The following is a 25,995-nucleotide window of genomic DNA, read 5'->3' on the forward strand; positions in this document are numbered from 1 at the left end:
CCCATCTGAACAGCTTGGGAGCACCTCAGAGCCCGTCTGGGCTTCTAGCAGCATGCCAGCCACTCATCCGAGGCAGAAGGATATACTCTGGCATGTCACCCCCACTGTGAGCTGTCAGCCTACTCAACGTACAACTGACGAAGGATGGAAGAGAGACATGTTCAGTTCCTGTGCCATCCCCCTCCTTCCTGTTCAGTCCTCCCATATACTTGTCAACTTAGTCTGCTCCAGCTCTACAGCTGTAAAATGGGAACAGCACTTCTCAGCCTCAGACAGCTGGGATACAAACCCACCCCTGGCTCTCGGACTTCCAGGCAATACTGTCTGTGGACTGTGTAGCTGGGTACATGAGCAGCTGGGTTCTTACGGTGAGTGATACTGGAAACCGTGTACCAAAATGTCTCTTTCAGATGTAGATCTGTACGCAATGTTTATTTAGCCAACCATTCCTAACCCCACTGAAAAATGTCAGCTTCCTTTATCATGGACTCAGCAATGGCATTGCAATTTAAAAGTGCAAATATGTACGGGTAGGCATCTCATGCTAGATTAAATCTAAGCCAGAGAAAGATGGGTTCATTCTTGGGTAGTAACAGTGCTCTTTATCTATATCTCTTCTTTATCTTCACTAGATAAATTTTTAGTCCTCCCTTTCTAGAATTGCTAGTCCTATTAATGTCAGGGACATCGTACTCACAAAGTGCTTATAATGTCAGTAAACATTTTATTGGTTTCACTCCCAGCTCTCTGACCTGGTGAGTGAGCATGTGCTGCATTTCTCACTTCCCTTCAATCATGAGTAAGCACAGTGACTTTTTTTTTTTCCTGTAGGGTATCTTGAAATATATTCACATAGGCCAAATCAATCAGCCATGGAAAGACTACACATTGACTTCAGCGGGCATAAATCATTTCATACAAAACATTGCACAAATACAATAGTAGTTACAGCAGAATACCAATTAGTAATATAGTATTATATCAGCATTTACACTTAGGGTCAGAACTACAAGACATTTAAGTGCAGTGATCAGGCAATGCTGAAACAGCCCTGGTTGTTAAGATCTTCTGATTTATGTTTTTTAGTGCTTCACTTCCTAGTTCTTAACCAGATATTAATTATCTGAAGACAATTCCCCTTCCATGTTTTTGCTCTACATCTTTTAAATATGTTATGTCTGAAACTCTGTAAGGAACACTAAGAAGCTTGAAGTGCTTTATTTCCACAAGCGCAACTTTAACAAGCAGACTTTTCATTAGCTGTGACCACATAGTCACTGCGTATGCCTTTAAGTATGCACCTGCGGACTGAAAGGACACCACTGACAGAAAAATGGCAATTTAGAAACACCTGTTCTCAGAATCCTGGCACCATAATTAATCTCCTCTGTTGTTTGGTTTTTATCTTGGCAATAACAGCAATTGCAAGTACTACCTTCTAAGCTAGATCACTGCCATCTGCAGGGTTTATTCAGAAGGACAGGCGATACGGGTCCTCAGGAAAAGAGATTAATAAGGTCAGGCCTAAAATCAGGGGCTGGATCAAGAAAATAGCTCTCTTGTGCACAAAAAGGAGACTATGAACCCTGTGTTTTCTCTCCATGCATGGTGTAAAGCCATTCTGTGCTAATCTGAGTAACTCATAAGCTTGAGCTGGACTGAAAGCATTTCTGGGGAAAAGGAGAAAATACCTCATCTTCCTGTGGAGCATAATGGAGTTGGACTGCATGAAAGGAGAAGCATGCTGCCCACACAGTTCCCCCACAGACACAGACCATACTACCATGGGGAAGTAGGAGCATGGGTCAAACTGTTCAGAAATCCATATATAAAGGAAACTATAAATCTGAGGAGTCATTTGGAAAACAAATCTCTCTTTGTAACATCCGGGGCTTTTCTGGTAATGTCACTAATAAGACAACAGTATATGTTGTTGTTGGTAGGACCTACACTCTGTGCATGGCTCTTTCCTTCCTCACTTACCTATTTATACTGCAAGCTTTTCAAGGTGGAGGCTATTCTTCTGTGTTTATATGGAGACTTGCACAGCGAAGACATTGTCTCTTGTGGGATTTCTATGTCCAGCTGAAATATAATAGAAAGATAAATATTAATTGCAGCAACTTAAGATATACATAATGGAGAAGTGCATGCAGTTTATTTTATTCAATGTGGTTTCTTTCCCTCTGTTACTTGGAGGGTATTTGTATTCTGTGCCATATGTCTACATCATAAACACTATTTCACTGCAGGAAGACTTTCATCCGAAAATTCAAGGCTCGTCTGACTCTAATTCAATGTCCAAAATAGAATTCTAGTAAAGGCAGATTAAAAATTCTTTGGCTTAGATAACTAAGCCTTATATGTCAAGTGAATTTTTTTACCCATTTAACTCATGCTACAAATATAAACATTGTATTTCATTAAAATAGTGTAAATTTTTTGAGCAACATTGTCTAGTGGAAGGTGTCCCTGCCCGTGGCAGGGAGGTTGGAACTAGATGAACTTTAACATCCCTTCCAGCCCAAACCATTCTATGACTGTAAATACAGATTTAGAAGCCCAAGTTTCAATGACTTTAGATCTCAAAGAGCTGGAAGATTGAAAGGAGCTATACAACCAGCCAGTAGAACTCTATTCTTACAGGTCAGGTTGAAGTATGAGCAAATAAGTGTGTATACACTCGATCACACACAAATATGCTCTTAAATTAGGACTGACAGAAACCATTCTCTTTAAGTCACTGTAACCTTGACCACTTTCAAGAGCTCTGAACTAGGTTGTAAAGCAAGCTGTCTTTAGTGCCCAGTTTCATCTGGATGAGAAAGTGCTATATAAAGGTGAGAGATTGCTATCACTAAGCGCTGTGTCTTCAGCCCTCAAGCTATCACTTCATTCATCATCTAGTATTTTGGTGCAAGGGGGGAAAAAGAATATTAAATGTTAATGGAGATGCTAACTTCGCTCATAAATATTTCAGTGGATGAAAAAAATGCTTAAAAAAGGGTCGGTGCAGCTAACATGCTCTATAAAAACAAACATCTATTCTTCCTCAGACTATTTTTTTCTTTAGATGAGCCTTTTCATAATGCTGGTAAGATGAATTACATACAGTTCACCTTTTATAGTACACTTCTTTCAAATCATTATAGACTCTGATCTCTTCAAAGATGCAGGACTCTTCATTTTAGCAGGCTTTGGATCAGATGTCACTACTTCACTCAAAGAAAAGATTTTTGGAAGAAAATATGTGATTTTTCCTGAGAGATACTAGCCTATTCTGCAGTTACAGTGTAGAGTAAATTCCAGTATGAAACGCTTCATTGGTTTTATATCCCTGGATGCCTATAAGATAGAAGAATATCAAACAAGGGCCATTCCTCGGCAGACTGAGATGCAGAAGCAAAAGGTCAAATTCTGATATATAGCTTCACAGAATGTATGTTTACATTCCTGACAATGTTGAATTCACCCTTACACTGATGAAACTGTACATACAAACTGCCTTGACATTATATTCTTTGGTTATCATCTAACCAAAGAGATCCTTCCCAAATCCTGAGTTTCAGACTGCTGCTTAGATCACTGGACCAGAGCACGGTACATTCATGTACGAATGTCAGTGAACAACATACGTACAAAGTCACAGACACATACAATGCAAGACTCTTTGGGGAACTGTTAGGGAAACTAGGCAAACTAAGCTATACATAAAAACTAGGCTTCAGAAGAGATTCTGATGACCTCTGGGTCTCTGTGGTTCATTTCAAAAGGCAATGAATTTAAGGGCTACAAACCAATACCCTATTTCAGAGAACTCTTATTTCTTCTTAAACTCACGTATCTAATCCAGCATTCCCAAACAGTTATAAAAGGAAGGCGGGGTGGGGATGGGGGGTAGGGAGGTACAGCTGGAGAGGAAATCATTTTATAAAGAGACTCAAACCCAGTTCATTTCTGTTTACAGATAATGTAATGCAACTCATTAGAGTAATATTGCCAGACACTTTTTCTCAACATTTAATTGTGATCTCTAATGTAATTAAATAATTAGTATAGCACTCATTATTCCATGAAATTATTTACATGTTGGAATAACAATTTAAGTTATTGCACACTGCCTTAGGATTTAATATTACTTTTAATATGTTTTATTAGCACATCTTAATGTCTCTATGGGTATTCTGTGGAATAAAGGAAGCTTTGCTTAAAGGATGGACAACAAAACAGAGCCCTTTATTCTTCCTTAGCTTTTGCTCAAACAAATGTCTGCCTGAAGTTGACTGTAGTTTAGCTTGTGGTAAGATTAAGTGTGTGTGTGGGAAAGGTCTGGATCTATAATAATAAAGATAAATAGCACCCATACAGCATTTACTCATCATTAGTAAATTATTCTATTAAAAATTATGTAGTATCATTTCTCAACCATTAACAACATAGTTTGAATTCCCTATTTTTACAAATTCATTGGAACATCATTTGCAGCCAGCAGAAAAGACTGTTCTTTACCCTGCTTACCAGTGCTATACTTTGTAACCCATTCCCTTCTGTCACCATCACAGGATGCTGCCACCATTTGTACTTAAGGCTGACATCAGTGTTATTTTAACCATAGATTTTTCTCCAGAAACCTTTTTTGATTACCTGTTTCACAAACTACCCTATTTAAAATGAACTAAAGCCGATCTCAGAGCTGAGGACTTGGAAAAAAGCATTGGCATTGTCCTTGCCCTACCTCCAGGGCACTCCTGCCACAACTCTTTGGACACACCTGAGCCTCAGACTTGCAGTGCCAGCTGGTGGGGTAAATGCTGAGAGACAGTGTGAGTACAGGCAGACAGCAGTGAAGATGGCCATGAGGCACCTAGTAGCCGTCTCTGAACTATGTGGCAGATGGAGGGGGCAGGCAATGTCTCTGGATGATGTACAACATTTGGGAACACTGCACAGAGAATAAAATTTCCAATAACTTTTAAGGTTTTTGTTTCTATTCTATTAGTGTTTGTGGTTTCAAGCTAAAAGTTTATGTAATTCCAAACTCTTGTCCTTGGCTATGAATGCACTTGCAACTTGCTTTGCTGTGAGCTGGAATATTTTCTATAACTCAGTACTTCTGCGTGGATTACTGCTCCAACTTTCTCCTTTTTTGTTTCAAAAAAAGCCCTTTCTCCTTTACCATCTTACCGGCTTGTAAGTTTGAAACGCTTCCTACAGCAGCACTGTTTTTATTCAGCACCACCTGATATGTGTGATGTTCCCACAGCCTGGCTGAAGGCTCAGCACTGCTTTAGCGTTACCCACTCTCTGCTCCCTGACAGTGGGAAGGGACACGGGGGAACTGCAGTGCCAGCCACAGGCGTGCTGCTTAGGAGGTCTTTGCTGCTCCTCTGCTTTCTACTTGTTGCTTCAGGAGCAAGTCACTGTGTTTGGAATGTGTAAGGTAATTTGTTGACAAATAGGTAGAGAAAGGCTGTTTGACTCGGTATGTGCTGGCTTTCTTTTCATGTTGGTCATGGAGAACTTTGTCTCTTTTTTTGTTTCTGACGTCATGGAGCTTTTTGCTTTGGTTGTCAACTTTGTGTTTTCAAAATCTTTGTTCCACCACCTTCTCTCCCCCAGTTCTCTTCAGCAAGTTCTGCTCTGTTCTCTCCTCTCCTATTCAAGAGCCCTTTTTAAAGAATTACTGGCAGCATCAAGGAGCACAAGGAACAGCTGGCATGTGCAGTTCATTTCACTTTTTCACCCCTTCCCCAAGGAAAGGTTTGTGCATGCAGAGTAATGCTTTATTTCAGGAAGGCTTTGCTTGCATTTCTTATATATATGGTGCTATATATGCTGTGTTCTTGGATGGAAGGAGGTTCATTTTCTGACAGTTATTAGTTTCCATGGAAGTCTATTATGCAGGCTGAGAAATCTGTCTCCCTCACATACGTGCTGTATCATGTCTTTCATCAAACCTTTCTCTTTAGAGGAAATACAGCTCTGCCTTCGCCTTCCCTGTGTCTTTCCCTCTCATTGTTTGCAGAACACTTACGAGACACTACGGTCAATTAAGAGGGATTACTGCTTGGAGGAGACTACAGATGTAACACTTGATATAAATCTATGTAGCTCCATTGGGTTCGGCTCATTTTGGCTTTGTAAGTGGTATTCATGTTTATGATGTTGGATTTATGATGCTCTCCTCCTGGATGATAGATGTGTATTGCTATGTGGTAATATAGCTGGGATAGTGGCAATGACTTGTTATAAAACTAGATGGATTACATACTTTAAAATGTATTTTTGCTGCCCTGATTAGTGAGGTACTTTAGCATTTAATGTAGAAAGCCACACATGATAACATTAAGCCTGTGTTACAAATGTTCTCCAGATTCTGACATGTCAGTGTCAGTATCACTAGTCAGCTTTTAGTAGAAAAATTGCTTTGACCAAGCAGGACTACAGCTGTGTAATACAGCTGCAAATGCCTGAGCTGCTGGATGGTTCTCATTAAACACATTGCCCCCCATACATCCATTGCATTTAGGAGAACTGATTCTTAAGAGGAGACTTTAGCCCTTTTTGAGTTATAAATGCCCTTACAGAAAGCTTGATGGAATAAAGATCTACAAGAAGCAATCTTCCTTGAGATGTGCAATTCTTTGTTAATAGAAGAATTGAAATTAATGGAAAGTAGAGCAAAAAATGTGTAAATAACTGCAGCCAAAATGCAGCCCTCTAGTAGGTGAACAAATAAAAGGCATGCCATGTGAGAGAAGCATCAGGACATAAATTAAGCTTTGCCAGGTTGAGATCTGAGTACAAGTTTGGAGCTTTTCTTCGGGTTTTTTGTAGCTGCCTAAGTCTTGCCACTACTAGACAGGACACTGAAATAGCAGAGCTATTGATAGGAAGTTGTCGGGTTGGATGAGTGCTAAGCTAAATGTAATCCCTTTTTAAGGATTTCCTAGAAGAACTAGGAAATGAATTAAGCTTGCTCAAACTTTTCACTTCAGGCTACCAGTGGGATTGATTTGTGATCCATATGTATAGATAGTTGCAAATGATCAAATTTCCCCATTTTAATGCTCTACTATTCATCAAATAATACACAATAATTGGCAGTGTAATGTGCTCTTACACTGCTGCAGATGTGTAATGAAACATGACAGGTTAAGTGATTTAACTCATTTTACTCCACAATTGCAAAGGCCTGGGAGATCACATACATCCAGCTCACGTGGCTCAGCTGACAAGCTGGAAGCTGGTAAATCACAGCAACTTACTGATTACCTGTGATTACCTCTAGGCAGTCACCAGGTAGTACAATCGTCATACCAGTTGCAGTGAAAGAAGAAATTGGGTCTATTTCATTCCCAGTTTTAAAAGTATTTAAGGCTGGAATAGCACACCATCCCTTAATGTTTATAATGACCTGAGGTGCTGGACTTTAGAATTATCTGTGCTGAAGCTTAATAATTCTACCAAACAGAAATGGCCTTTTGGAGCTATGCTTTTCTCTTGAATGTTTAACAACAAAAATAGGGGAAAATATCTTAAAAATTTTAAATGCAGAAGACAGCAATGAACCATTCTGGTCTGCCTGGTAGAACAAGAATTACAGCCATACTGAAAGAAGTGAAAAGCTCTTATGCATTTGACAAAGTCTATTTAGCACCTTTTCATTATCATTTTTAGGACTTTTGTACTAGGTCTATGCTTTAGCAGGCACTGTGTAAGAATGTTTACTATTAATCCCAGAACCAGCATAGCAAATGAGATGCCAAAGTCACCTGGTTTTGTTTTATCACCAAAAGCAGCACAAAGGATCTGACTTCCTTCTTGTCTTTGCAGGAGGGACAAGGATGAGCAAAGATGTGTTCTCAAATAAAATTGTACACACTCGTCCTGGTTTTGGCTGGGATAGAGTTAATTTCCTTCTTGGTAGCTGGTACAGTGTGTTTTGGATTTAGTGTGAGAATAATGTTGGTAACACACTGATGTTTTAGTCGTTGCTAAGTAGCGCTTATCTTAAGTCAAGGACATGCTCTGCCAGCAAGCAGGTGTACAAGAAGCTGGGAAGGAGCACGGCCAGGACAGCTGACCTGAACTAGCCAAAGGGATATTCCACACCACAGAACGTCGTGCTCAGTATATAAACTGGGGGGAATTGGCTGGGAGGGGTGGATCGCTGCTCGGGCATCGGTCAGTGGGTGGTGAGCAATTGCGTTGTGCATCACTTGTCTTTTCTTGGATTTTTTTTTTAAATTATATTCCTTTTCATTATTATTATTATTGTTGTTGCTGTTATTAGTATTTTACTATTATTTTACTTTAGTTATTAAATCATTCTTATTTCAACCCACGAGTTTTACTTTTTTTCCACTTCCTGATTTTGTGAATCAGGTAGTCCGCTTGGTCTCTGGTCTAGATTACAGCAGTTTTGGTCCATATAGCTCCACATGGGCATTTTCTAATCTGACTTATTTGATTATCCTTACTGCAGTATAGTTGAAAACAAATTCACATCATGCTGCATTGCAGCCTTCCTGAGAAAGCATTTCTAAATCATTTGAATGAGTTTTAGAGAAAGCCTTTCCTTCTTAGTTAGCTGATTGTTTATACTGCCGATGGGTGCCCCTTTGTACAGACTCCAGTAAATCCATTTGGTCTTGTCTTTCCATGTGCTTCTTCCTTTGGCTACCTTCTTGTTATAGGCGCCCTCTCATCAGGTATTTATATGCATTGATCAGGTCCCCCTGAGCTTTCCCTTTTCAAGGCTAAAAAACTGCAGCGCACTCAGCCTCTTATGCAAGATGCTCCAATTCTTTAATCATCTTAGTTGCCCTTCCCTGAACTCATGCCAGTAGCTCCATCTCCCTCTTGTACTGGAGAGCCCAGAACTGGACACAGCATCCCAGTTGTGGTCTCACCAGGGCTGAGCAGAGGGGAAGGATCACCTCCCTCGACCTGCTGGCAATGATCCTCATGCAGCCCCACATGCTGTTGGCCGCCTTTGCCGCAAGGTCACACTGCTGGCTCGTGGTTAACTTTTTGTCCCCCGGGAGCCCAGCTCCTCTTCTGTAAAGCTGCTTTCCAGCCAACTGGCCCTATTGTGTACTGGTGTTTAAGGTTATTCCTTCCCAGGTGCAGGATTTTGCAGTTTCCTTTGTTCAACTTCGTGAGATTGCTGTTGGTCCATTCTCCACCATGTCCAGGTGCCTCTGGATGGCAGCACAACCCTCTGGTGTATGAGCCACTCCTCTCAGTTTTTTATCACCTGCAAACTTGCTGAGAGTGCACTCTGGTCCATCACCTAGGTCATTAATGAAGATATTAGGCAGTATCGATCCTAGTATTGACTCCTGGGGTACACCATTAGTGACTGGCCTCCAGCTGGGCTTCATGTTGCCGATCACAACTCTCTGAGCCCGGCCATTCAGTCCACCTTGCTGTCTGCTTATCTGGTCTGCTCTTCATCAGCTTGTCTATGAGGATGTGCATATCCATATATACATAGCTTAAACCTTGAGTTTCAGAGTTTGCACTCTTGGCGTGTGGCTATACTGAAACCAAATTGCCCAAGAATCAAGACCTGTCATGCAACAAAATGCTGTGTGTATGAAAAAAACCAACTGGGTCTCAGCTCCTGAGCAGGAATATCTGTTTAGACTGTGTTCATATGAAATTCACTCTTGGAAGCCAAATGTATTTAAATTATTTCAACAGCTTGTACATATGGCAAGCTGTATCATGAGGACTTTATTTCCAGAGGTTCTGTGCAGGAATGCTTGGAAACTGAAAGTGAGTTTGAGGGTTGTATTCTATGTCTGCCCAAAATTGACCAGTGAATTGTATTACATAATTCTTCTTTTAAAGGCTAAAATAACCAATACACAGACGTAGTTAATAAAGAATACTCTTTCCCCAAATACATATAGTCTCAATAGACAATACCAAAAGCTGAGAGCAGAATAATTTTTATTCCTATTTTACAGGTGGGCAGCTGAAAAACAGAGATTAAATAGGTTGCTTTCAGAGGGAGCCTCTAACTATGCATAATCTTTTAGATCTTCATCCAAGGTCCAAATCACAAAACAACTCTTCCTTAAGGGAGTAATTAACAACTGAGAGCTGAGACAAGTGCACTGCAGTGGTAGGCAGAGTTCAACAAAATGTCTCTCACTGAGTCCCATTAAGAGGAGAAAGAGAGGGTTTAAATAGCTTTATATAAGAAAAAATTAGTTTCTGCCTACCAGGTTAAGTAAAAATATCTAATCATAAAGTCCCCTGAAATAAGCTTACAGTGGAGCCAGCTCAGCCCATTAGATGCTGGACTAGGAGCCATGAGAGTTGAGACACGGGCTTTCTTTACTACTGTAACACTCCAGTCAAGTCATTGCACTTTAACATGCATCAGTTTCCTCATTGAGACATTGGTCACAGCAATGCTTACTTTTTTCATATAATCTTTTTATGATAAATATAATTGGATTTACTCATTCAGTTTTTATCTCCCTTTACAGGGCTCTAGGTTTAAACCTGTTGACTGCAAAGAAACTTACACCAGCATAGCTGAAATTCTAATATTGTTTTATCTATCGCATCCCTCTCCCAGCAGCTATTTACACTGAATCCTGCCTGTTTATTATTAATTATTACTAACTTGTATTTGCCACTAGTATCAGCTGAAAGCTTAGAACTTCAGAAGCATATGAGTCAGGAGAAACATTGTCTTCCTTTTCGTATATTGTTCCTTGAGTGGTTGTTTCACTTTTCAAGGTAAAAAAAATTATTCTGGGATGTATTTTTGCAAATGCCTTCTACAGCATCAGACTGACTTTTCTTCCACTTTCAATCACTGACCAAAGATATTTACTGCCAAGCAAACCCACTATGCACATTATCTCAAAGAAGCTGTAGAAAAACACTGAAGCATCTCAGTCTATTGCAAACTGAAACTCTATAAATGTCACGTTAAACTACAAACCACACCAACACAGCTGGGTCAAGCATTTATCTCCCTTTCCTAGAGCAATTGTGAATCACAGTGGTTTACTACATCGGGATCCTTTTTTTCCCAAATCTCTTGTTCTTGTCATATTCCAACTGTATTTGTGCATGAGCAGTTGCTGTGTATCATGTTATCAAATCATGAGAATGAACTCCTTAAAAAAGCAATCTTTTGGTGCTGCTCATTGACTTACAGAGATAACTCAATACAGGGCTGGCAGCATTCCTGTTTGACATGTTCTCATGGCTTCCATTCAATTAAGAGTTGAAAAAGAAGTCACTGCTCAGAAGTATGTCTTTTGAATACTGAAGAGGAACAGACATGAAACTGAGCCATTTAAACTTTATCAGTAGGAACCTATATGCAAATTCTATAGAGGACTACATTATCAAACAACAAACAAAATGAGCATAAGTAACGAGGAATATGGATGTTGTTTAGAACATAAATTTTGGCTAGCAACAGATGGGCATTCAGTACCTACACTTACAGATTACTCCATCTTCCTGCATAGTCTGCACTGGAACCATGGACATGAATACCATGGACCTGCATATCAGAATAGTTTCACGAAGCCCTTTTACACCTCTTGGAAGGCAAATGAACGGGGCATTTCTGTGATATTGTCTGAAGAACGAGGATCCAGACTAAGCAACATCTGATTCATGTACTTCTTCTTAGGGGGTAGTTCTGGTTTAGGGTTTTTTTATCTGGTTGTTAACTTCAAACAGCATCTATCAGAATTTAGCATAAAGCATTTCAGCTACAACATAAAAACTGTAGTCAAAACCAGCATATACTTTCTGTCCTTCCGGAACAGTGAATTAGCTAGTGGGTTACAATTCAGTGAGTAAAGGAAGTCCTAACAGAAAGCTTTTTCCATTATTAATTACAACATTATGGACCCAATTCATCATTTTGTTAGAAAACTTTTACCCTGATCCGACTGCAGTGGAATTTGGCACACTGATCAGTACAGGAGCCTCGTTGTATTGTACTTCACATTCATATAAAACCACAGCAACTGCACCAAAGTTCAGCTGAGTCTCAAGGGTATTAATCTGGCTTCATGAAGTGATATTTCAGGACTTTAGATTTAGAGAGGGATTCCAAGCCCTAAAAAAATCTTTGTGAGGAAAGGGCCTACTCTTCAGCCATTACAGAGAGATCCTTCTTGAACCGCAAATATTAATCAAGTTTCATGTCATTAAAATTCACTCTTGCTTGCAAACCCAGAAAGCTAAATTTTATTTACCTGGCAAAATTAAATTAAAAGGGCTCCATTATAAAAATAATCATGTGCAACCTGAGGATGAAGGTGAGGGATTACACCCACCGCCTAGGGAGGCCTGCTTCCTCACATCAGCCAGGGAAAGGGTCATTGCATTGACCCATGTCATGCCAACACAGTCAAGTTACTTTTGCACAAAGCCAGTTAACAGAAACTGCAGCCTAGGGAATGTAGCCAGTTCACAGGCCAGGAAGATTAACTCCACCCCCTGTTATCTTTGCTTAGTTCTTCATCAAAAGCCAGGTTACTTTTGTCATAGATATAAACCACAATTATCCAGCCAGTCTGAATTACCAAAGATACTTTCTCTTCTTCCTCTTCTGCAGCAGTGTGACTCCTCATTATAACTAATGTTTAGAACACGCCCCTCAACCAACAGTGGATTCACTGAAGTATCATTTTGTAAGTGAAGAAATGTGGGACCAACCTACGTTGACCTGCCTGGCACAAATGATCTGTCACAAAGGGCAGTTCTGAGAAGGCTCCAGCAAATGGTGCTTGCTGTTATTAGGGACATCTACACTATCACATAAGCCCAGGACTTTAATAACAAGAAGTACTTCTTAGTAGTTCTTAACAGTATGAGATGAAAGTTCAAGCAGATAACTGTAGATAGCAAGACATTTCCTCAGCAAAGAAAACAGTAACTTCTGTGTAACAAAGAGGCCTTTCATTTTAACCCCTAGCTCCTCCAAGCTGCAGATGTTTCAGTGTTCTGCGATCGTGTGGGGTTTACTGGAGAGATAAGATCTTATATGTGATTTCTCAGGGGAATGCAAGAAGGACTGGTTCTTCTGTTCGTAAGGAATCTACCTCAATGGAGCCATGCCAATTTATATTGGACAAGGGTGTGGCCCTGATTTCTTAAGTAGAAAGTTATTTTTCCCTTCCTGATGTTTCCACTGCTTGTCCTTTCAGGTTTGCACAAAATTAATTCTCACCAGATGATAAAATAAGTTCCAAGTTCTCATCTTTCTAACTGAGCCTTCATATTTCCTTATGGACACATGCAAGATTTCTAATTTAAGGAGATCAATGGCTCAGTGAGTCATGCTGCTCCGATCTGTGCACAGATGGGACCCCCACTCAGCACATAAGTCTGTTCCTGTACTGAGTGAATGTAGGATGGGGCTTATCTCCATCACACCGGTCCCTTTTTAACAAAGCGGTTTGCAGAGCTCTTCTGGAGATTCATAATCTGTACACGCAAAGGGACTTTATTAGGAAAGGTGCAAGAGAGACCCTGAAAATAAATCCTGAGGCCATGTTAATAGGTGTGTAGATTTTACGATCAGAAGTTAATGCTCCTTGTGGCAGCAACGAAGGACAGAAATACTTCTCCAGGAAGCCAAAGACATATCAAAGAGATTTCAGAACTGAACAAAAGTACCAGGCATCCATGTGGCCTTTGTGCAGTGGATGTTGTGAGATGTGAAGCTCCTACTGTCTTGAAGTATTCTGGGAAGACTTTGAGAGAGAGAAATGTCATAAAATGTATTTCACCTCCTGCTTCAGTGAGGAGTTTTCTCCCTGGATAAATGGGAAATTTCTCCCTTTTATCTGCAGCCTTATGATATAAATACAGTGCAGTAGTGTCTGCAAGTTATTTACCATTAGATTAAAGTTTCCATTGCCAGGATAGCTTGGATTTCCAGACGCTGCCCTTGACAATCTCTTACTAATACCAGCCCCCAGAACAGCCACTTCTGAAGTCTGTAGTAGCTGACCAGTAACCTCTTCGAATAGATTTTTCGGTTTCAGTGTGTCCTGGTTTCAGCTGGGATAGAGTTAATTGTCTTCCTAGTAGCTGGTACAGTGCTATGTTTTGAGTTCAGTATGCGAAGAATGTGGATAACACTGATGGTTTCAGTTGTTGCTCAGTAGTGTTTAGTCTAAAGTCAAGGATTTTTCAGCTTCTCGTGCCCAGCCAGCGAGAAAGCTGGAGGGGCACAAGAAGTTGGCACAGGACACAGCCAGGGCACCTGACCCAAACTGGCCAACGGGGTATTCCATACCATGGGACGTCCCATCCAGTATAGGAACTGGGAAGGGGAGTGGGGGAATTGCCGGTTGGGGACTAGCTGGGTGTCGATCGGCGGGTGGTGAGCAATTGCACTGCGCATCATTTGTACATTCCAATCCTTTTATTATTGGTGTTGTCATTTTATTAGTGTTATCATTATCATTATCATTATTAGTTTCTTCTTTTCTGTTCTATTAAACCGTTCTTATCTCAACCCACGGGTTTTGCTTCTTTTCCTGATTTTCTCCCCCATCCCGCTGCGGGGGGGGGGAGTGAGTGAGCGGCTGCATGCTGCTTAGTTGCTGGCTGGGGTTAAACCACGACACAGTGGCACTCTCAAATGGACTGATGTACAGCAGTATGAGAGCTGCTTCCCTTGCAGTTAACCTCTGCAGACCAGATGGTGCATAAAATTGAGCAGTAGAGGTGGTTATAGTTCCTGCCAGATCATGTCTGAAGAACAGTGACTGGACAGAAGGAAAAACTTTTCCATTGTTTCTCATTCCAGCTTGTCCTCACTTTCACAATATTTTATAATGCTGCATCTCTGTACTTCCCCATTTTTTAACTGTGTCAGCTCTCCACCACTGTCCCAAGCTTTGATCACCTGTTTTATCAACTTTTTTTTAACCATCTCTGCACCCTCGTCCAGATGTCCCATATTCATGGAATGCTTTTTAAAAATTAATTCACAAAGGCATTACTTGTCTCCTTTTTCAGCCCATTCCTCAAGGTCTACACCCACCAGGATATCTGCAGGAAATTACAAGCTAATAATAGCTATGCAGAAAACTAGTAAGGATCTTCAAAATAATTTAAAATGGATTCTATGTTTTATTTGTCTTCCTCACCCTTTGGATTAGATTATCTCTTGACTGGTAGATGTCACCACCATGCTTTTTAATCTCTTTATTAAACACTGTAATGTCTCTACATGGAGCTGGGCTTGTAAGTGGCCCATAAATTTTAGCCCGTGTAGTGGAACGCAGAGATGGAGCACAGCAGAGTATGGAGAGTTATCTCCACTATGCCCACAGCTGAGAATGCAAAGAAGGTTTGGACTTCAGATCCTGGAGTGTTCCATACATTTTGCGGCCTTTCAGGAGTTCAGGCCTCATCCTCCTCAAACCCTTACAGGCTTCACACAGCCCTGGAAAGCCAAAGCTACAGGCAAGTTTTGTTCTCACAGAGCTATCAATCCAAACTGACTCTGGAGGCTTCTATGAATTACTCCAGAATTGCCTACAAGGCAACGTAGAGCAAGAAAATTGGCATTGTTGCTTAAATGAAGACATAGGAATTTACACTGATTTCTTCTCTTGCACTTCCTTTGGGGAACACTGTGATTTTACTGAGGTTTAGTTTGTTCATGGTAACATCCTTTAAATCCAGACCAGCTCCCCGACTTCAGTGGAGTTAATATGGATTTACGCAAGTGTAAGCAAGGATGAGATCTGGTCCTAATTTAGGACACATCTGCCAGCACAGATGGAGCTGAGAGAGTTTATTGTCATGTTAATTTTCTACCTTTGTTTGAGATTCTTCTGAGCATGGAACAAACCCAACAATTTTAAAATCTCGCAACATAGGCAATGTTATCCCTCTTATTGTGGCTGGTGAATTCCACCAGAGCACAAGATGGCCTTGTACTGAAGTAAATCATGATGGCTTAAAAAAATAGCGTCATGGAAAATAATGGCTAAAATTGTCATCCTGTAGCCACTTTGAAAGGTGATTAACTTTCTGTGATGAGCAGCTCTGTTGACATACTCCTGGCTGTTTTCAAATGAATTGCGTACGTAACAGTTTGCATGACTGTAGCCCGAGGAGCAGTTTGCCACACTCTTCATCCAGGCAAGACTCCAAGAAGGTCATGCAGAGTTTTGCCTGAGTAATAAGTGCTAAATTTATTGTTTGATGGCTGTGAATCTAAAAAACATCATTGCTACCTTTAAATTAAATATTTTATTGTGATTCTGGGCCTTAATCTGTTGATTTTTAAAATTGATATCTTTTTCTGTTGTCTGTTTTGATGCTTTAGAAAGTGAATGAGGGAGCAGTGCTTTCTTATAAAACTTGAAAAAGTATTTTGTAGTACATACAAATGGCTTGCATGCCATAAAATAGAATATTGCATTTTCTCTGCCATCCAGTATGTCCTGGTATCTTTTTTTTTTTTTTAATTAGGCAAATAATGTCTCTATTTTCTGTCTTAAAGGCAAAAAGCTACTGATGATTGCTCTGGAAGGGTTACTTCTGTAAAGAATTCAGGATCTGATTTTACAGGAATCACTGTTTGGAGAAAGTATTGATTTTATGATGGAGAAAGAGATCTTGTTGTTCTTAAGCTCTGCTTTTACTGTGGAGTCAGAAACCTTACAGGTTTTGAGCGTTATTATAGTGCTTTAAGGGATTAAAACTTTCTTGAGCAGATCAGTACCAAGTTTGTACAACTAACCCCCCTAGCGTAAATGTTAAAAATCAGATTCCTAGGAATAAAAGACAGAATCTGGTTTAATCTGATTTATCTGAATATTAATGCCAGCACAGGCTTTGAGTGCATTGCAGAGTGAGAAGGAATACTGCAACTCATTCTTATCCTATAGCAGTGCAAATCTGGGGTAACTCCTGTATTCAATATTCTCCCTCAAAAGTAGTGTGAGAAAAAAGTAAAACCAAACACACTGAAGATGATGTGCAGAATTTGAAACAAAATGAGACACATATGGGGAGGAAATTGCATTATAATAATTTGATTACATATTTCAAACAGATTTCTGGGGCCCATGGCATACCCATAAAGGAGATGGATTTGGTATTGTAACTGTAGTGATATTAGTGTAAATCTGGAGTGGCTGCAATGACATCATGTTAGCCCCATTAATTCTGTAAAATCTTGCTGATGATAGTTATTTTTTCCCCTCAGCCTATTTTAAGTGGGTGATTAATAATTTTGTAATCTGAGCTCTTACGTAATAGACCATTCATAATAGCAGTTACTCATCAAGAATATTCTCAGCTGAACAATTTGGTACAACAGGACGGATTCAGATTTCCCAGTGGTTTGCTCTTCGTGTAGTTGCCCTGAATCACATTAGGGTTAACCAGAAGCAGAAAGCTTATGTTTTTCAGGATGTAACCCAGGAAACACAATTCAGAAGGCAATTGTAACCTCTGTTAAGGCTGCCCAAATTTAGAGCTCTGAATCAGAACCATCCATGATGCAGACTGGATGAAGGGTTCAGATATTCAGTTCCAAATTTTTCCTACATGAGAGATTTCAAAAATTTTTAGACAGAAGGTGAAGAACAAAGCCACCTATCAATGACGCAGGTGGGGAAAAAACTCTTTACACCCATAACACTGTTGAGAACTACACTGGTGCCCACTATCAGGTGGAAATCAAAACTGCAACACCCTTCCTCACCTGGGAGCAGGTAATAGCTGGGGGATTGGTGACATCTGAGCAGGCGGGGCAATAAGCATATAGGGAGGTGCTGGGGGGAGTAGGTAACTTCTAACCACAGGGAGCTTGTGGAAAGGAGTAGGTGTGGTTGACTTCAGGGAGGGAGTGGAATTGGGAGCTCTTCGATGGGGGCTGCCTCCCAGCATTGTTTTTCCTTTCCTGGCAGGTTTCTGGAGGGCTCAAGCATGTGTAGCTCTTGGGTTGTATTAGCCTTTTGCTGCTTGGGACAGCTGTGTGCAGGTAAGAGGCATCTATCTGCAGTCTCTTCTCCTTTCCTGTTGCTCCTCTCTTTGTACCTCTTCCCTTTCTGTTTTTCTTGTGGTTTTTTTTGTTTTGTCTTGGGTGTCAACTCTCTGCTCTAAGACCTGTGTTGGGAGGGGAGTTTAGGGCTTCAAACATGTATTCTGCTGGAATATTGTTAAAGTGTCTCTACTGCAGCTAGGCTGGGAAGGAGGAGGCGCTGCTGAATCTCTCTCTTTGTTTTTAGTTAATCTTCCCCAGGAGACTGTAGATGGGATGAGCTTGTGTGGAGAGGGAGGAAGTATCTGACATAAACTTTATTCTAAGACTATTTGCTCTTTCCAGTGCCTCTCCCAGACAGTTTTCCTTTTTTGTAAGGTTTTGCTATATCTCTCTCTGAATGTTAACAAGCCTGGTCTTAAAAACCTTAAGATTCCTTACTGCTAAAGGATTTGAGAACTGACTGTACTGCTTCTGGTGCTGCCACTGGAGGGGGGAGGCTGTATGTGGGACCCTGAAGACAGATGTTCAAGTATCCCCTATAATGAGGCTTTGCCTTTCACCTTCTGAGGTGATGTGACCTGTATGTTTGAGGAGTAACATCTCTTGCCTCCTTTCCCAAATCCTTGGGGTCCCAGTTTTGCATTAAAGCAAACCCCCTAACTCTCAAACTTTCACAGGGCAGGTAGGCTGTTTCCTGCTCAGCTGCAGTTCATATCCCCCTTTTATGCTTTTATGTTGTTTGTTAGCACTGCCAGATCCTTCCTTTTGAGTCAGAGCTTGCAGGGGGAGAGGAGGAAGATTTTTCATACACTTTTTTGGTAACTTTCTCTTCTAGATCAAAGCCTGAAGCCTCAGATTGCAGCCCCTCAGCTTGCTACAAATAATCCCACTCTTACTACAGTTGCTCTAGAAAAACCTTTCTGTATGTTTGACAGCTCACTGCATCCAAATAAATCTTACGTCATCTACTTGTATGCAATGAAGGAAACAGGTGAGTATCCAGCATTATGCGTCTCTGGAAGATAACTACATTATGTGGCCATTGCATGCAATTCTTCACGATTTGATGGGACTGGGTCTGAATGGGGGGAAAGAGAAAAATCTGTAGCTGTAAGCTATGTACAAGCTGAGCCTCTGGCCTTAGTTTTCTCTAGGGTATTATTATAAAATATAAATAACCATAGTATTTCAATGGGGCTGGTTAATGATAGCAAGTGTTAGTACTGTGCTAGCTGACTCCCAGTAGGTGTGGAGCAGCACTATCAGCTATAAGCCTTTGCCCAAATCTTGCTAATGAAACCAAGTGGTCCACAGTCTGATACCTTATCTTTGTCTAAACACAAATGCCTTGTATAAAAGTCTGAATTCCCCTAAGTAAACCTGCTAGGAGAAACTGGGTAACGCTGCTGTTTGCATCATAGTTAGGGTAGCCAGCCCTTGCAACGACTACTTTTTTTTTTTTTGTAGACAAAGGCAAGTCATGCTAGACTTGTGGTCAAAGATGCCTGTCCCATGGGCTCATTCATAAAATGAGTTTCATAACTGCTTGGCAATGAAACATTTGCTGGCAGTGACCAAGAACTGCCTTCTCTGTTCCCTGCTGTTCTGGCAGACTGTTTTGAATGTCAGTTAGAGCTACTCCATAAGCTGACAGAAACAAATTACTTCCATATATCACGCCTTCTCCCCTGAAGGCTGTATGCAGCTTCCTTTTTTGAGAGGCACTGAGAAGAGATCTTGAGGGGGCAGTAGTGAAACCGACCAACAGACAAAACAGGCTTGAAACTTCCACTGCTGATTGTTGCCACTTTGGAAAAGGTGGAAAGAGGATGCCTTGGATAGGCAGAAGCCGTAATCAGAGACACCATCCCATACAGCTAACATAGACAATTGTGAATGCATGGCCTTCTGAGACACATCCCATAACTGAAGTGCACATCTTTATACGTTTAAAACAGACTATAAGTGCATTATAATTATATAAAAGGCTACTGATACCTAGTTAGACCTGCAAATAAGGTTTGTGTTGGAAATTACCTCAACCACCCCATCTTCTGCAGTTTCTGTGCCAAAAGCTTCCTACGCAGATGGATGAATCCCTACAAAAGGGGTTATATACAGAGAGATCTCTTCTGCTGCTTTTAAGGCAAGCAGACGCAAACACATTACTTTGCAGACTGGGAGGAATTTTGTTTGGATTTATCTCTGGTCTGCAGAGAAGCATGTTGGCTCACCCTTGGATGCCTCCTGGAGCAGGGAGAAGGAAAATTGAAGAGAACTTAATTTTCTTTAATGCCTTATGTTCAGCTCTGCTGGTAAGGAAATGTGTCGGCATACTACAAAGCTGAGGGTCTCGCAAATTTCTGAGGAAGTAATGTAACTTCTAGCTCTCCTCTTGTTAATGTTGCTAGTAAACCTAGTAAAGTCTAAAAAAACCAAACCAACTAACTAACCCCAACAAAAAAACCCCACAAAACGAACTTGCTTAGGCATCAGCTCTTACTTGCTCACCAGAGCCAGGCTAAGTTATTGAAGTGGATGGAGACTGGGAGAGCAGTAAGACCTAGCTGTGAGAAGTATAATTTGGGAAAGCAAGCCCAAGAATAGAGCAGGTCTTAGCTAGTATTTGCTTTCATGTTATTGGCTCCCATTGAAGAGAGGGATGTCAGAGCTCAACAAACTTGAGCGCTGACCCTTAAGTTGTATTTCTAACCTGTGCTAGAAACTATTCCCTTTTAAAACAGGTTTAATTTTGCATTGGATCATAGCTAAAAACTCATGGCCAAGCAGCTGCAAGAACTCTGCTCCAGGAGCACAGCAGAACACTTCCAAACTGAAGTAGTTCCCAATGTACCACGGCTTTGTAAAAACTGGCATTCTTTTGCTGCTGACACCACTGAACAGCTGGAGGGAGCTCTCAAAAAAAATTTAACCTACAGTTGCAGAACTCGGGAGCATGTCTTGGGATTCGTGCCTTGGCTTTGCAACAGGAAAGGTTTGAGAGCTGCAACTGAGCTTCCAAACTATGCTTTAGGACTGGGCACAGATTCACACTTTGCTTGAAGCTGTGAGGACTTTCAGACTTTGAGGCATGCTGCCTGGAAGCAGTGACATGCCTCGCTGGCCAGAAATGTAGATACTGCATCCATTCATGCAGCCCCTACACACTGCTCAGCATACTGTGTGGTTCTGGGAGGTCCAGCTGCTGCATGACCAGAGGTCTAAGGGTTTCTGTTCCAGGAGATGGGAGAGTTGTGACTCTATAGAAACTCTGCCTTGGCTATAGTATCAAATCTGAAATGGCAGCATTTACTGAATGTTTATTGGAGCCATGTGTGGCATGGCCTTTGCCACCCTCCCCCCTACTCCACCAGATTCTCCTTGGAAAAGAGGAATTTTGGGAGGGTGGCTACTAAAGCAGTGCTCTGAGATACTCTGTGGATCCCTCACAGTTTCTGAGGGACAACTGTAAAGAGCTTCATCACCAGATAAGGAGGAAGGGGTAAGATCACTACACAGCCAAATTGGTAGCAGGTTTTTTGTTTCCCTTTTGAGTGTTTTGGGGTAGAAGAGCAAGTTGCCAAGTAAATACAGGGTGAATGGAAAGGGCTGAAGTAGTTCTAACAGCCTTGTTAAAAAGCATCTCTCCTGCAGCAAGTGCAATAAGCTCCCTGGTGACTGACAACAGCGGCAAACCACTCGACAGCACCTTCCAACAAACAAGTGGCGGGCAGCTTGGACCTTACAAAGCTGCCTTGTTTGATGTACCCAATTGTGCATCGCCTCCCAGATTTGCTGATGTAGGAGATGTTAACAAAGTTTCTGATGTCCTGAAACGATACCTCTTCAGAGTCGGGGATGATGGGACATGTTTGTACGACCCAAACTTCCTAGCTGTCTGTAACCCACCTCTTGCACCAGATACAACATACAGGTATAATTCTTATTTCTTACAAGGTGATTGCTGCTCTTAAAACACAATAGGAAGCAATGGAGCAAAATAGGAGTTTGTAATGTTCTTTTGTAATGGTATGATGTGAATTACCAGTCCCTAACCGAAATGCTCTATTGCAAGGGTAGTTGTGAAGATGGCTTGGCTTTGGTCTAGCACCCTGCAGATGGTGCCCTGTGGTACCTTAGCAGTGGTGAGCTCTGTCAGGTTCAATTCGGTGATCAGTAGGAAAATTCAACGTGTGAACTGCCGAATCTATACCTATGTTGGAGTAGGTAATCCAGTGACAGCATCTGATGAGAAACTGCTTGTAGAAAAGGATTTTGACTGGGAAATGATGTTGAGATTATTCACCATGTATTTTGTGTTAGGTGATTCTGCCAAACTGCAGACAGATCTGGCTCTGCTTGCTTTGTTTTGATGGGATTCTGGGGAGCCAAAGCTCTCCTTGGTCTCCAGCTCCAGGAAGCCCTTAATGTTACTGGAGTCTTCACAGTGGCTTGCAGACTTGTCTGACCCATGTTGTCTGGGGAAGCTGGCCATCTGGGGAATTCAGGCACACTGACAGCTGTTACCCGAAACACTTGCTTTGCTCTAGCCAGCTACTTAAAAGCTGTAGTAAAAATGGCAGTCACATGGAGCCATATCTGCTCTGGAGACCTAATACACTTCTGAAACAAAATACTATCAGCTCTTAGTTTTGCAAAAACTGTCTTGCCTCTTCTGTCTCTTCAGGACATTTCTGAAAACTCAAACTATTGTGGAATGGAAACTTAATTTCTTTGCCAAATCTGATGTTGGCTTGTCTCTTCAATACTCTCCTCTAGCAGTGAAAGTGCCAAAGATCTCTATTGTTGGACAAAATCTTTGACTTCCATATGGAAATCAAAACCACTTGCTGTCCTAAATAATGAGGCTCTTCACAACACGAAACAGCAAGCTGGGAAAAACTGTTGTTGGAAAGCTATCAACTGCCAAGGCTCAGAAGAACAAAGTGCAAACTGTGCATGACATAGCATGGAATGCTTTTCCATGATTAATTCTATTTTTTCTTTATAAGGTCTCTGAAAATAGTCAGTTATCTTTGTCTCCATCTAATGCTTTGACAAAACCTGCAGTCTGACCAGCTAATCCAATACCTTAAAAATGCTGGTAAGAAAGCTCAAATTTAAAACACCTAATTTAAAACTTTTTCCCCATAGGTTTAAATATGTGTTGCTAGATAGCACTGAAGGTATCATGAAAGACCAAACTCTCTGGTCTGATCCAATCAAAACCAGAAGAGGTAAGTCTGTGGCTTTGCTCAGGTCTTCTGAGTAGTTGTGCTTGCCTTAGGACACTATTGCTTTATGAGCAACACCTAGTCCTTTCCCAAAGTTTTAACAATTTTGTCAGCCTTTCAGTATTGGAGTAGCAGACTTAAATATGGAATAATTCTCTACTTTTGTGTACTTCAGAACAATTTTTTTAGTAAAGAGAAAGTTTGTACATGCAGTTTCAGATTTGATGCACGTCATGGTATCTGGTGCTGTTGACATTTCTCAGTAATACAGGTACTTGTCATACTGGCTAAACTGCTGAGGAAAGCTTATAAACTCTAAATGCTGACATTGAGTCTTAAACCTGTTTCCCATAAATCATCTAAGACTTCAAGTATAGACATAATCAGTTTGCCTCTCCTAAATCACCAGCTTTCTCCTATTTGGTAGGGGTGTTCATGGTCAAAAATAGATCATAAGAACAGTCTTTCTATGCTTTTCTAGTTAAACTTCCCTTGAAAATTGACACCTGGCCTGGTCGAAGGAGTGGAGACATGATTGTCATTACATCGATCCTAAGTGTTCTTGTGTTCCTTCTGCTTGCTGGCTTTCTTGCCTCTGTGTCCTCTGCTGCCATGTAAGTACTGCTACACCTTACAACTTCCAGTAAGAGTACCTAACCTCTCAGTCATCAGCCGCCTTCCATATGGCTCCAAGCCACTGTTGCTGGTCTTGTTTGAGATGACAGACCAGATGGTGTCCTCCAAATTTTGAAGCTGGTAACAGGAAAAGACTACTTTATCATAATCTTCCCAAAGATCAGCAGCTCTTGTAATTATTACACAGCCTTAAGGTTACTAGCTGCCAGGCTTTAGTAGGGACTACTGGAAAAAAAACAGTAGAGTTGTACATAAAGCCTGTGTATTTTTTTCTTACATATTGCAGCTTTCCATCTATTCAAGAGTTTGGAAACTGTCTTGAGGAGTGCAGGCATTTGTAAAGATTACATAATGTCCTAATCAATGCCTTGATTTTAATTTATTTGCCTCCTCCACAAGAGAGAAATAAGTTACCCCTTTCAATTAATAAGTGAGGCTTTGCTGGAGCTGTATAACTCAACTAGTCTATGCATGTTCATTTTGGAGGGAATTAACTAAATTTTAGAAATGGTGGTTATCAGGGCTGCTAACACTCACTTCTTTCATTCACTTGGAAATTATGCAAGTGCTCTGTATTCTGTCAGCTCTGCCAGGCTCTCCTGGATTAAAGATGTGGAAAGCAAAAACTGCATTGCAAATGATTACTTAAAAAAATCTATGGGCTTCTCTGATGCTGAATGATTTAAATAGCAATCAGCCTTTGCAAAGTGTTGTGACAGTAGGCTCCACTCAGTCTCTACTGGAACTTAATAAAGCCTTTCACTTGCCCACCAGGGGATCAAAAGATTCTACTGCAGAGACAAGGTGCATGTCTCAGACTATTCAACAAAGTGAACCGAGACCGCAGTTAAGCTCTGAGTGAACAACCTGATTCAAGTCAATGGTGGAAAAGCAACTGAATTGCTACATGTGCTAGACCTAAGGGACTGTCTCTTCTACTCAACACTAGTCCAAAACAAGCTACAGAGCGCAACCCAGGCAACTGAAGATGAATGGCATACATGAAATAAGGACAACTTTTTTGAAGTCTTGCAGTATGTGATATCTTGTCTTGTCCTAATGAGATTTGATTTAGTTAATTGCCCTGTATAGAACATATCGAATGCCTGGACTGAAGAAAGAATCATCACAAGATCCTTCAACTTCAGTGGTGTGATCAGAACTTGTCTAGTACATGCATCTCATCTGGAGTAAGCATTACTGCAGACCTCTCATCTGCTTCTTGTGATCAGATGAACATGATGTAGCCATTTGTGTCTCAACCTTTCTCTATAGTAACTGATGAGGAATAAAGAAAAACAGGCTGCTTTAGAAAAAGATGTTCTTAGAGAAAACTAGGGATTAAAAGGTAGACAACAGGGAGCTACTGCTGCTTCCTCAGGATTTTAGTGACTATTTGTGTCATAAGACTTCCCTTTTTTCCTTTCCTTCCCTAAAAGAAAGCAAGCAAGTGCCCTGTATGTAGCAGAGTAATTCTGACCTCAAATACTTAAATACCCTCAAACAGCTTTGCAGGGATGAAAGCTAACAAAACTGCTTCAAAGAAGGTGTGTTCTTTCAGAGCTCTGTATAATTTGTTGGTGGGCTAGTGAAGAGGACATACTGCTCTAGTGGGACACATGAGTATATTCACTGTTGTCAGGCTTAGCCTCATTCTTTACCTTAGGCAGCTGCAAGCCAGCACTCTTCACTTCTTAGTATCTAGACCGGTGGGGTTTTTTTAAGCTAATTCTCTTCCTTCATTTCATGATCTCAGTTGGTGACTAAAAATAAATCTTTGCCCCAAGTTTGAGTTATGTACTGCTTTTTTCCATTGATGCCAACTTCAGAAAAGTACTGACTTCCAGGTGTAGCTCTGCCACTCTGGTCACTGCACTTGAGCCATCTTCATGGCTCTGACTGCTCTTTGCTTGTATTTTCCTGCTTCTACTGTTTAGTCCATGCCTATGTCACTACAGCCAATGTAGTAATCCATGCACAATGTTAAGGTCCATCACTCACTGGTGAACTCCAATTTTGACCTGACCTACCCTCTAACGCTTGGAAACAGGACTAAGATGCAAGACATTGGTCTCAGCAATACAAACAACCTTATTACTAAATTCC

The 25,995-nt window shown here is 41.0% G+C and overlaps 1 protein-coding gene across 3 annotated transcripts in view; it reads left to right on the forward strand.

Annotated features, from left to right (window-relative positions):
* The window catches only part of UPK3A (uroplakin 3A), a 49,304-nt gene extending 23,629 nt beyond the window's left edge, over nucleotides 1–25,675 (forward strand). Inside the window, exons 1-7 of one of the 3 annotated variants that reach the window (XM_052790805.1) lie at nucleotides 17,600–17,643; nucleotides 17,943–18,016; nucleotides 18,855–19,010; nucleotides 21,674–21,953; nucleotides 23,174–23,256; nucleotides 23,735–23,867; nucleotides 24,664–25,675. In XM_052790805.1, coding sequence (XP_052646765.1) covers nucleotides 17,962–18,016; nucleotides 18,855–19,010; nucleotides 21,674–21,953; nucleotides 23,174–23,256; nucleotides 23,735–23,867; nucleotides 24,664–24,751 — 795 coding nt within the window. In that variant the 5' untranslated portion in view covers nucleotides 17,600–17,643; nucleotides 17,943–17,961 and the 3' untranslated portion in view covers nucleotides 24,752–25,675. Of the gene's footprint in view, nucleotides 1–17,599; nucleotides 17,748–17,942; nucleotides 18,017–18,854; nucleotides 19,011–21,673; nucleotides 21,954–23,173; nucleotides 23,257–23,734; nucleotides 23,868–24,663 lie in introns of those variants that run through there. The other 2 variants (XM_052790804.1, XM_052790806.1) reach the window with 2 other exon arrangements.
* The last annotated feature ends 320 nt before the right edge of the window (nucleotides 25,676–25,995 follow it).

This window comes from Harpia harpyja, chromosome 6 (assembly GCF_026419915.1).
Source record: "Harpia harpyja isolate bHarHar1 chromosome 6, bHarHar1 primary haplotype, whole genome shotgun sequence".
NCBI lineage: Eukaryota > Metazoa > Chordata > Aves > Accipitriformes > Accipitridae > Harpia > Harpia harpyja.